The sequence below is a fragment of the Cricetulus griseus genome, chromosome 7 (genome assembly GCF_003668045.3).
Source record: "Cricetulus griseus strain 17A/GY chromosome 7, alternate assembly CriGri-PICRH-1.0, whole genome shotgun sequence".
NCBI lineage: Eukaryota > Metazoa > Chordata > Mammalia > Rodentia > Cricetidae > Cricetulus > Cricetulus griseus.
In genome coordinates, this window is record NC_048600.1 from 34,011,841 (window position 1) to 34,024,975 (window position 13,135).

A 13,135-nucleotide genomic window follows, 5' to 3' on the forward strand; every position below is an offset into this window, starting at 1 on the left:
TGGACTGATGTTTATATGAATTAAGAGCAACATTTCACAGAATAGAAAGCCAGCAGAAGGCTCCCTTGGGGCTTTGTTTCATTTATGAGGCAGCCATGTGTCTCTGTTAGGCCTGGAATCTCCCCCAATTTGTTTTGGGTTATGGACTATTTGTAGAGCTACAATGGCCATACAATACAATGCAAGGGCAGTATTTTTGGGGTGACCTTGTTAGTTTTTTGAGTGCTGTTATTTTTAGGCATCAAGCAGCAGCTCTGTATTTATCAATGCTGTTTAGCTACATCCATGGCCTCTGTCCCTGGGTAGTTTGTGACATTCTTCCTATCACTGTGCTAACCATCACTCTTGACTGAGATATCACTGCTATTATTACATAAGATATTCTAGACCTTTATCAGTTCTGTGCTCATTTCAAGGAAGGTGGTTGTGTTGAGTCAGCCTTTCCATCACAGTAACAAAATACCCGGCAAAGAGCTCAGAGGAGGCAAGGTTGGTTTTGGCTCACACTCTCAGAGGTGTCAATTTATCCTCACTTGGTTTCATTGACTCTGGGTCCATGGTGAGGTGGAGCAGCGTGGGTCATGCCATAGCAGACAGGAAGCTGAGAGCTAGAGGAGGGATGGTGACATACCCTTCTGGATATAGCCAGTGGCTTATTTCATTCAAGTAGACCCCGCTTTCTAAAGTTTCTGCCACTTCCCAGTAATTCCAGAAAATTATAAACCTATTAATTTATTAGTCCATTGATGAAGTCAGAGTCCCCAAGATCTATTCACCCTCTAAAAGCCCCACTCCTTAACACTGATACATGAGGGAAACTTCAGGCACATTGTCTTTGACGGGGCACCCACAGATCAAAATCATAATATATCAATAGATTTCTTATAGTTTTCATTTGTTAGATTGTTTCCTGTACACCTGCCATGTGTCATTGTGATTTTCCCCCTCTCTGAATAGACCTTTTTTGAGTTTCAAAACATAATTTTGAAATACATAATTTTCACCAATGTATTTTTCTTTTTTGTGGAGGTTTTTTCTCCATTTTTAAATTTAAATTAGAAACAAGATTGTTTTACATGTCAATGTATTTTTCAAAACAACTTTATCCCCTTTTAGAGAAGTCTGTGTCTGTCACAGATTGCTTTTGGGCTTACAAATGTAGCAAATAGGAAACCCAGGGAAAAAGCAGGAGACTTGCCCTTGAAATTTCAGGTCTGCTATTTCCATAACATGACATTATTTAGATAAGTCCATCACATTTTCTCCACTTCAGTCCTTTTGAGTCTGAAATTGGCATGGTAATAACTGAGTGAGTGGTTGTGTGGGTCAAATGAATGGATACCACAGAGACAATGGAATCATGAAACAGTATATGCAATCTGAATTTGGTGGCACATGCCTGTAATTAATTCTACTGGAGAAGTAGAAGCAGGAAGTGGAAGGCAAGTTAGCCTCAGCTACAGAGTAAATTGGAATCCACCTTAAGCTACCCAAGAAATATCAAGGTCTCAAAGAAATCTCACAAACAAAAAAAATTCCTATATTTTTGTGTGTATTTTCAAAGTGTTTAGCAACATTTGAACAATCTCTATAACTATGCACATTCAAATGTGTGTGAAGAACAGGATAAATATCTCCCCAAAGGACTAGAAAGTTTTTGTTTTGTTTTGTTTTTATATTTTTAAAGTAAACACTAGAATCTTGTAAGTTTCACTGACTGGTCAAATATTACTACCAAATACACAAACACATGCAGGGATATACATGGGGGAAAGTAAAATAATTATACTGTGTTTTATGCTGTAAGTGATGCTCAATTCTTGGGGAGTATCGTTGTGGGGTTAGGCAAGAAAATGATGCTTGATTTTCTATTTCTGGGCTACAGTGTCAGGGCAGTAATTAAGAAAAAAGGGAGTTGAGCCTGTGACTCTTTCTAAGTTGCTCTTGCTTTTGTGAGCCCCTCTGTACCTGTACATCATCAAACTCTGACATCCTTGTCTCTGAATCCCTTTCATTGTGCATATAGCTGTAGTGTTGTCTACAGTTTAGCTATTTCTTTACAGCCAAAAGATTCCACAATGGTGTAATCAAGGAGGCATAGAAGCTAATTAACTATGGTTGGGTTTTGATTCTCATTCAACTTTCTAATAAGAGATTTAACAATTAGGTTTTGTGACATAGTGTGGGTGGGTTCTTCCAGTGTTTGCATATACCTGTGTGTGCACATAAAAATGTTAAGGCTGTTAGATGTGGAAAGATGCCCTAGGAAGTGGGGAAATGTCTCAGTCTGAATGCTGAAGTGATCAGGCACCTTTAGAAACAGCACATGGATTGCTGGGGTGGAGGCAGGATCTGTGGGTTGCATTTCTGCCTCCCAACCCTGGTTCTTGAGAGTTACTCCTCTCTGGTCCCCACTTTTTCTAGTAAAATAAGCATGTTGGGTGGAAGTCTCCCCTGCAGCACAGCTTTTGGTTTCCCCTTCTTACCTAGTACTTGATTCACTTCTGACCTCTGTCTGTACCTGAGTTCACGCAAAGTGGACATGTGTAGCTGGAGTTTCTTTCCTGTCTGGTCTCGCAGCTGCTTCAGCCCCAAATAAGCAAACAGATGCTATATTAATTATAAAACTGTTAGCCAATGGTGTAGGCTTCTTACTGGCTACTTCTCTCTTAATTATTAATCCATAACTATTAATCACATAAGTATTTTCATGTGGTCTTGGCTTACTGGAGAATGCCCTGACCTGTTACTCCTTTGGCAGCTACATGGTGTCTATTCACCATCTCTCTCTCCAGCATTCTCTTAGCCCCACCCATCTTCCTGCCTCTCGTGGCCAACCAGTTTTTTCATCAGTTTTATTCATCAACCAATAAGAGAAACATATATACAGAAGAATGTCCCATCAGACATGTTCAGTTTCAAACTGTGTGAATTTCTAATCTTTGTGACAAAATACATGACCAAAACAACTTAAAGGAGGAGAATATTATTTTGGTTTATGGTTTCTGGGGTCTGCCTAAGATTGGTTAGTTGGTAGTGAAGCCAGCCAGATGAGCCATCATAGCAGAAGAGCTGGTGAAGAGCTTCTGGTTCATAATGGCTAGGAAGGAGGAAGAGAAGAAACAGGGAGCCCATGCTAGCTGACTTCTTCCTCCTTCTTTTCCTTTTATCTAAGACCCGTGCTTTCAGGATGGTGTTGTTCACAGTCAGGTCTTCCCCACTTTGTTTCAATTCCACATGTCAATCATCTCTGGAAACCTCTTCACAGATATACCCAGAAGTGTGCTTTCCCAGGCTCCTCACCATCTCCCTATAGTCAAATTGGTAAGATTTTAAGCATCACAGACAACTTCTTTTGTCTCTTCCAAGTCCTGCTAATTTTACCTTTAATGGCTCTGGTGATGTAAGAAAATTTCTAGCAAATTAACAACAGACTCTTATAACAGTATAAAATGTGTGTATTGTGTGGCATAATGTGGCCTTCAAATTAATTTCTCCTTGAAACTTTTGGCTGCTACATTGTTTTGAGATAAGGTCTCTGCAAATATGAACAAACCAAGATGCAGTCACATTATGTCATAAAGCATCTAAATCAATGGCTCTCCTTAGAAGAGCTAGCTTTGCTTCTACACAGCAAAAGAAACAATTAATTGAATAAAGAAACCTCCTACAGAATGAGAGAAAATCTTGACCAGTAGTTCTACATCCCAAGCAATAAGGAAAAAGACCGATCGACAAATGGGCTTATTCAATGAACAGACAATTAACAAAAGAGGAGATTCAAATAGCCAACAAACACACATTTGAAAACATTTATAACCTCACTAGCCATAAAAATGCAAATTAAAACCACATTTCGATTATCCCTGACCCCAGTCAGAAGGGTATTTATAAGAAAACAAATAACATGAAATTCTTGTGTGGCTGTGAACAAAAGGGAATACAAGATTTGTATTTCTATGGGAACCAATATGGAGGTTCCTCAGAAAACAACAGCACTTCCATTTGACCCAGCTATCTTCCAAAGACTACAAAGTCATTGAATCACAGAGACACTTGCACATCAATGATTTTTGCAGCTTTATTCACAATAGCTGAGGTAAGGAATCAGCTCAGATGGCTAATAACGGAAGAGTAAATAAGGAATGTGTTCTACACACATAATGGAAAAATTTCAGTCCTAAAGAAGAACAGGGCTATGTCATCTGAAGGAAAATAGATGTGATTGGAGGTAGTTGATCAAGAAAGTCTTAGAAAGACAAACCTAGAACATTTTTCTTATATTCTGTTCCTAAATTTTATATAGTCACATAAAATCATATATGGATTGATTAGTAGAAGTGAAGTGGAATTGTCTAGGTGAACAAAAGGGACTGGGGGATGAGAGAAAAGGAGGAGTAGGAAGAATGATAGAGGAGAGGAGTACACTCTACTTAGAATATATACTCGAGAAAAACTTGAAAACTTAACAAAATAGACACAATGTGGTTTTTCCTGTGGTAGCTTTTGAGGTGTCTGATAATTTGGGGACTAAATAAAGGCACTGTAACAAATGGGACAAACCCCAAATAACTGCCTATTTCTGTTATATAAAATCCAGTCACCAAAGGCAGAAACAGCCACAAGACCAAAATGGCAAATATACCTAGGGCTTCACAAAGTGAAATTCAGTGAGGACTCACAGACAGAAGCAGTATGGTAGATAACCTCAAGACAGAGTCTTGTATCCCAAGGGCAGGATATACCCTTCAGCATAAACATCAATTGAAGATGTCTCTGGGTATTGGTGAACAAGATACCTTGCTCACCTGTCTGACACCCTGTTCTATAGGGCTTGGCATGATCACCAGGATCGCCCACAGTATGGTGGCTAAGGTCAAGGCAGCTGCTGCCATGGTGAGCTGGAGCTACACTGGTGGCTGAAAAGATGCCATTTGTTCACAGAGTATTAGAGTCTTGATATATTATTACCCATGTTTTAAAACATAAAACGTATCTTATAATTAGCCTCATAGGTAATGCATCACTATATTATGTTTTATAAAAAATATTTTATCAGTTAAGTAATAACCATGGTTTGCAACCAACTAGTCAGATTTGAAAGAAGCTGTGTAATAGCGAATGGAGGGCCAAAAGGTCTTGAAAACAGAAGGTATTACATACTTCTGAACCAGAAACCAGAAGGGAATTGATGCTTCCATTTTTAAATCTCAAATGTCACTCTCCCAAGTCCACATAAGACAGAGAGTCTTGGCTGCCTTCCCTTACTACTGTGTCCATAGTAATTGGTCCTGTTCTGATATGATATCATGAGGAGGGCTCATTGTGAGGGAGTCTGAACCAGCAGATATATGGGAGGATGAACTAGGCTGGCTTTGTGTAGGTGTTTTGAGAGGTGTTCTGGTTGGTGCAGAGTTTAGTGGAATTTGACTGATAGTGAATTTGTGTGTGTGTGTGTGTGTGTGTGTGTGTGTGTTGCTTTTGAGCATTTTGTCTTTTATTTTTATTTGTTTTTATTTTCTGTGTGTGTGTGTGTGTGTGTGTGTGTGTGTGTGTGTGTGTGTGTGTGTGTGTGTGTTAGAGGAAATTTTGGTTTGTTTTGGCTTACTTTTTGAAATTTTATTTTCATTTTACTTTTAAATTTTATTTATTTGGATAGCCTTGCTACCAATAATGTGTGGTCCAAGGGGTGGGTTGACAGCAGGGCCCAACCCTGTGCCCATCCTCTCATATGAGAATCTCAGGGCACAGTATACCATCCTGAGGACCATAGGCCAGGGAGGATGTGCCCAGGTGAAGCTGGCCCACCACCGACTCACAGGCGCTGCAGTGGCAGTAAAAGTCCTGCTGAAAGAGAAGCACCAAGCCTTCCCTATCACGTCTGAAGTGAGGATAATGAAGAGGATGAATCATCCCAACATCATCTCACTGTTCCAGGTTATTGAAACAGAACAGAACATCTTTCTAATCCTGGAACTGGCTGATGGACGTGAGCTATGGGACTGGATTCAACAAGTCGGTTATCTGCAGGAGGGCATAGCCAGGAAGATATTCAAACAGATCTTACATGCCATGTGCTACTGCCACGACCGAGGCATAGTACACAGAGACCTCAAACCAGACAACATCATGGTGGATGCTAGGGGCAAAGTCAAAATTATAGACTTTGGCCTGGGTGCCTTAGTCAGTCCCGGAACGAAGCTGTCCAGGTTCTGCGGTGCCTTACGATTTGGTGCCCCGGAATTCTTCCTGCGCCAACCCTATGATGGCACCAAAGTGGATACGTGGAACTTGGGTGTTCTCCTTTATTTTATGGTGACTGGGACCCTGCCATTTGAAGGTAGCACCTTCGAAGAACTTGGAAGCAAAGTTTTGCTAGGTCAGTATGATGTTCCCTCCCACCTCTCACAAGATCTGCGGAATGTGATCCGCAGCTTATTAACTGTAAACCCTACTCAGAGACCAACACTAAAGGACATTATGGAACATCCTTGGCTTAGGCAAGGAGAGGTGTGTTCATCAAGCCATTGTGATAAGATGAGCCCTAGCCACCTGGACCCTGCAATCATGGCCGCCATGGCAGATATGGGCTTCGACCCACGTGACATCCGGGAATCTTTACTCCATAGGTTGTTCAACGAACCTATGGCAACCTATGGCCTACTGCAATGCCAGGCACACCAGCAGGGTGGTTTCACTAGACAAACCAAGGCAGTTCAACCAGGAATAACACCTTTTCCCACTCCCGCAGATCCTGCCACTTTCCCTGGGTGTCAAAAGAGGACAACTTATACGCCTGCCCTTCGAGCCTTTCTCTCATTGTCTCCGAAAACTGACTCTGCAGAGGACAGCCAGCAGGTAGAGCAGAGGACCAGAAGAAGTGTCACTGTGCCTATAATTGCTTCCTGCTGCCTCCAGAAGAGGACACTCACTCATGCTGTTGTCTGGGACCCCAGAGAGCCACAGCAAAGTGGGACTAAAGACACAATCCCAGGAGCATGCAGGGACTGGAACAGGTGGGCAAGGAGGATTGGGACCCATTTATTACGCACCTTCTGCTGCCTGCCACGCAAGAAGAAAAGAGTGGGTCCCCAAAGGGAGGTATAATAGGAAAAGACAGGAAGCCAGAGGCCAGCCAGAGGCACGGAGGTCCTGTGAATTATGAGGTCATGGCATTGGGGGTCATTCTTGAATGGACTCAAACAGCTGCTGAGAGGGACCCGCGCAGGAAGCCCAGAGGCCTGCGTGGAACCAGGAGAGGCAGCAAATGGCTCAGGAGTGTTCAGGTGGATTTCATTCAGCAGGGATGTAGGCAAGACAGAGGCTTTCCAAGGCATCTGGGTTAAATGCCTGAAAGCAAGGTGAAAGACAGATGCCTTTTGCCTGCCTAGGATCTTGTTAGACTGAGGCATGTTCCGGCCCTGCTCCTCTAGGCCGTGGTGATGAGTAGATTAAAGTGCTTCCCAAACCTACTTTTCATTCCTTTATAATACATTGATCATAAAGACTACTCACTGATCTTTTAATAAAGTAGATAGAGACAGGGGATATCATGCAATGATAGAGATTTGGATAAATGACATGTGTATCAACCAGTTTTCTGACAGTTTCCAGAACCCACCCCCCAAAAAAAAGAAAAAGAAAGAAAGAAAGAAAGAAAGAAAGAAAGAAAGAAGAAAAGCAGTGCTCCATGCAGCTGTTAGGAGAATAGTGTCTTAATCTATTTTTCACCTTTTATCCTCATGGAGGGCCAGCTTCATACCCTACCACCCATTTCCCTGGTAACACCAATTTTAAGAAAAGGAAGTATAATTGCCCATCCAATCAAAATTTAAAATTCCATATGAAAGTGTATAGAGAAAGCAGGCTTATTTTGAGGTTCATTAAGGGAAAGCTGTCTTTGTGGACAAGAATAGAATCTGAGTTCTGCCTCTGGCCTTGGGCCGGGAGACAAAACATTCTAAGCTGCCCAAAGAATCTATTAATGAAACCTGAACCTGAAGGCATGTTACCTTTTCTGTATGTTCCTTGGATGTCATCCAAAGTCCTAAACATGCTTGACTGATTCGATCCATTGATCTCTGGTACCCAAAGACCAAAGGGCATGGTTGTTCCTTATCTTTTACCTCTTTTCCAAGCTGCTGAGAATTTTAGCTTGCCTGCCCTATTTTTCTTTTAAAAGGTAATAAAATTGTCCTTAGGCTTCTAAGTTTTTTGAATTTTTTTTATCATTGTGTACATAAAGGGAAGTCCACAATCCAGTAATATGCTAGTTATAGGTTGTGTTGTATTCCTGCTGTTGGTACCCTCAGATCACCATACTGAATTTGCTTAACTTGTCTGAGCAGATCATTTTAACCCACAGTGTTGTAATTTAAGAAAAGCAGTGCTCGACAGAAAGATGCCATGAGACAAAGTTCAAGTGGAGGGTTTTTAGTTTTTTGTTGTTGTTGTTGTTTTTTAATTAGGGAAGGGATCATAAAAGGGGAAAGGGAAGGGGAGAGGGACCGATTTTCTGAGACAGGAGTAGCAGGAGAGAGGAGAGAGGGAAGAGGGGGAGAGAGAGGAAAGAGAAGAAGAGAGGGGAAGAGGGAGAGAGCAGAACAGAGAGAGGGAAAGAAAGAATGAGAGGGGGATGATAGGTGGGCAGGGCCCTTTTAAAAGAGAGCATAGTTGAATATACACCAGTCATGGTGCTCTTAGTGTCTGTGGCTGAGGGTGTATCCTGTCAGAACCCCAAGGACAGGCTGGTACAGATGCCTGAATACTAACACACAGAAGTACCTGGAAACGTGTTAATTTCTCTGACTCCTTCCTATGTGTTCACAGCACTATCTGAAGTGCTACAAACACCGCCTGCAGAGCTAGAAGGGGCTGCAGCATCTGCGTGTGAAGGCTCCATATGAGTGAGGCTTGGGGAATGAATTGATGTAGTTTCAGGGAGCATCAGGGCTCAGGGAATGCTCAGGATCAAACCAGCTCCCAGCATCTCACAGTAAAGCAGGGAAGAGAAACGGTGCCTATGTGTTGTATTATTGTATTGTCTGTCCATTGTACCTTGTGTTTGTGTCTGTTAAGTTCACATTCAGTGAAGACCGTATGGGGCTAATACGTTTTAAAAACTCCTCCTCCCAGGATGCAGCAGATGATCCTTGATTTTTGGTGAGTTATGTTCAGTAAACCATAAGTTGAAAATGTCCATACGCCTTCAGTGTCCACATTCAAAGAATAAGGGCAGGTACCGGTCCCCACCTTTCACCTTATCCGAGACAGCATCTCTGGTGTCCTGGCTGTGGAAGTCAGGCTAGCTTGCCTGCAATTTGGGGGCCTTTCTTGTCTCTGCTGCCCACTTCAACACAGGAGTACAGATATGCATGCTATTGCTCCAGCTTCTTTATGGGCTCTGGGGATTTGCACTTAGGTTGTTGCTCTAGGACAGCAATTGCTTTACCTACTGAGCCAACTCATTTCCCCCTTTTTTCTTTGAGACAGGTGTCAATGTATCCCAGGCTTGCATTGAATTCTTTACATTGCAGAGGATCATCTTGGACTTCTAATCCTGATCCCTCTACCTCTCACCAGTGTCTAGATTTCAGGCATGTGCCATTGCGCCTGGTTTATGTGAAATCCAGGAGTTCACGCATGACAGTCAAACACTCTGCCTCCAGAGCTACATCCCTAGACAAAAGGTGCATTTACCACACCTAATCTGCACAGCTAGCATTCAGCATGGTAAGAGAGGATCATGCCATTAGGGTGGGAAAAAACTCCAGGAAAAACTGAATGTTTCTCCTGGATGCAGATTGTTTTTGCTCCATTGTGAGCTGGGAAACTGAGAAATCTTAAATTTTGGTAAGTTGGAGACTGTATGTGTTGGGAAACCATTTTCCTCCTTTGACACACCAGGTACAAAATATGAGCTACTGAACAACTAGAAATAACAAAGACCAACAGAAGGAACTGGGGAGGTAGTTTCCAAGCATTAGGACCTGAGATTTGATCACCAGAATCCATGTAAACCTGGGTACTGTGATGTGTCCCTGAAACTCTCATGCTAGGTGGCTGAAAGGTAGTACTCCCTGGAAGCTCAAAACCTCTTATATATCTATATGACGCCCTCTTTTGGCCTTTGCAGGGACTTGCACACACATGTGCACACACACACACACACACACACACACACACACACACACACACACACACACAAAGAAAGAAAGAAAAAGAAAGGAAGAAATACCTGTTAAGTTGATGCCAGATTCCCCCCAAAAAATCTAGCTAGAAGGCAAAGATTTTTGGTGCCTGACTTCTGTTGGATTGGATCACCATATTTATTTATTCTTTGATAATTCCATACATGAACACAATGTATTTTGATATTTTTTGGTTTCAACTTTCATTGTACATTGAGGTAATCACAACATAATGTTGGATACACACATACATAGTGAGAATATTGCTGCAGTCTAGCCACAGAATATATCTACCAAGAACTCTAAATTTTTTTGTGGAAAATCTTTATATTGTATGGTTGTGGCAGGAAGGAGAGTAGCAGACAAAAGCACAGAGTAAATCACGTAAGGAAGACAAAGTGCCTCACCAATGGGGCTGAGTCAGAGGAAAGGGGGGGATTACCTTAAAAACCATAAGAGATATAGGAGAACATTTGAAGGTTTGGTATTCCTTGAGCACAGACTGGAAAAAGCTGATAGGACATGATTCCCAGTGTAATCCAGACCACTTTAGTTCATGTTGTTATGTATTTTCTCTCCATCCTGGGGACTGAAACACAGGCCCATACTCCAGGCAATGCTGATATTAATCATAAAAGTTCCATCCAATGTACAGAAGCAAAGCATTGTGGGGGGAAAGGATCCAAGCACTACTACTCATCTGTCACTCTCAGGCAGTTTCCTGGGCCGTTGGTTCATTTGTAGAGACAGTGAAATCTTGTAAGGATACCTTCAGAACACTGTACAAATTCAGCATGTTGGAGGACAAAGCTGTGAAGTCCTTCCAAGCTAGTAGATGGGTAGCATAGATTTTATTGTTCAGGAACTGAAACGTGGAAGAGGTAATAAGAGCTACCCTCCAAAAAAGTGTTTCTCCTTGCCTTCTGCTGGTATAATTCATGAGGCTTACAAGCTGGAATGTGTTTGTATGTGTAGAGGGTGGTATGTGTATGCATTTATGTGTGAGGTCTGTTCAGGTGTCTCCCTCAATCACTCAATTTGTCATAAATATTTTAGTTTGAATTGTGGTGTGTGTGTGTGTGTGTGTGTGTGTGTGTGTGTGTGTGTGTGTGTGTGTGTGTTCCACAAGTGTATGCCATGTGAGTGTAGTTCCCACAGTGGTTGAAGATTGCATTGGACCCCGTGGAGCTATAGTTAGAGGTGATTGTGACCTGCCTCACATGGGTGCTGGGAACTGAACTTGGGTCTTGTTGAAAGGTGGCAAAGGCTCTTAACTTCTGAAGCATCTCTCCAGCCCCAGAGCAGGCAGGCATTTCATTAACTGAAGACTGTTCCTGGAGTTTTTCTTTCCAGCCTGGTCCTGCATCCACCTCAGCCCCAAATAAATACATAGACACTATATATTAATTATAAAACTGTTGGCTGATGGATAGAGCTTCTTACTGGCTAGCTCTCTCTTAATTATTAACCCATTTCTACTAATCTAAGTATTTCCATGTGGTCTTATCTAACCAGAGAAGGGTCTAGACCTGTTACTCCTTCCTTGGCTACATGGCATCTCCTCACAGTCTCTCTCTGCCTACCTTTCCCAGAATTCTCCTCCCTCCTAGTCCCACCTATCTTCCTGCCTCTCCTGGCCAATCAGAGTTTTATTCATCAATCAATAAGAGAAACATATATATAGAAGGTCACCCCCTATCACATTGAGGTAAAAAAAAAACATATTAAAGTGATTAACAGACAAAAAGGGTGTCCACAGGAAAACAGCTTTTAGGCAAGGAGCATTTTAGCTCTCCCTTCTTGTTCATCTCCAGTTAACCTCTGGTCTACTTATTTGTTCATCTGGTTTGTGCACACTATTGCCTTTTGCTAATTGCGCCCTTAATGGGTGAGAAATAAGACTTGTAGAAGGTGGGCAGTCCAGGTTATGCTTTCCTTAATTCACATGGAAATGGTTTATATTTCATTTTTATAAGTGTGCATTTCCTTATTAGTTTGTAATAAAATTATTAAAGCAAATAAGTTCAGGGTGCCCTTTAGAAATAAATTATAGTTTTTCCCCTCTGTCTTTTCAACAAGATGCAATACATATATAGGAGTCTTTGTTTCCCCACACTGGCCCCATAAACAGAAAAGGACAAAGACTTTACACCTCTCCTATCCAGAGCAAAGCAGGCTTGCTGTGGATCCATGTTTTTGTAGCCACTGTTAAGAAGTGAGAAACCGTATCTTAACTATCTTCCCTATGTAGGGAAAATTTATGTTCCATAGAAAACTCATTTTCTCAAGTCTGCTCCTCCAGTTTATTGCATATTAGTCTCTGGCCTCTCATTGTATTGAGTTATCTGACAGCTCTTTTAGCTGTAAATAACTAGTAGTAATCTAAAATAATTCCTGTTTGTTGTGTGCTGGAATTGCTTTGCACTAGAGGTCTAGTTCTGTGCAGTGGTGCCTCCTGGCTGTGGGAGAACCAGCCTTGTCTCCAGCTGCAGATTTGCTTCAGCTTTTCTAATACATGAGTCTAGTCTGCCCCTTCCTTTGAGATGGTAGCAACCTGTTACTTGCCTTACACATTGTCAGAGTTTCATTCTGTTGCTGTGATAAAAACACTGACCAAAAGTGACTTTAGGAACCAAGTATTTATTTCATCTTACACTTGTAGCTCATTGTCTACCAATGAGGGAAATCAGGGCAGGGACTCAATCAGCAACATGCTACAGAAACAATGGAGGTATATTGCTTGCTGGCATTCTTTTTGGCTTATAGTCAATTATCTTTCTTAGACAGCCCAATACCACTCAAACCACAGTGGTGCTAGGCCCTTCTGCATCAATTAATGTTCAAGACCATGCCCTACAGATACGCCCATGGGCAGCTGATGCAGGCAGTTCCTCAGAGGAGGCTCTCCCCTCAGCTATGTCAAGTTGACAATGCTAACTAGGACA

General features: G+C 41.9%; 1 protein-coding gene across 1 annotated transcript; it reads left to right on the forward strand.

Moving 5' to 3' along the window:
- Window positions 1-5,673: 5,673 nt before the first annotated feature.
- LOC100755333 (sperm motility kinase Z) lies at window positions 5,674-7,107 on the forward strand. The gene has a single exon (XM_027424393.1). It carries the CDS (start codon window positions 5,674-5,676, stop codon window positions 7,105-7,107), a length of 1,434 nt encoding a protein of 477 aa, XP_027280194.1.
- Window positions 7,108-13,135: the final 6,028 nt, after the last annotated feature.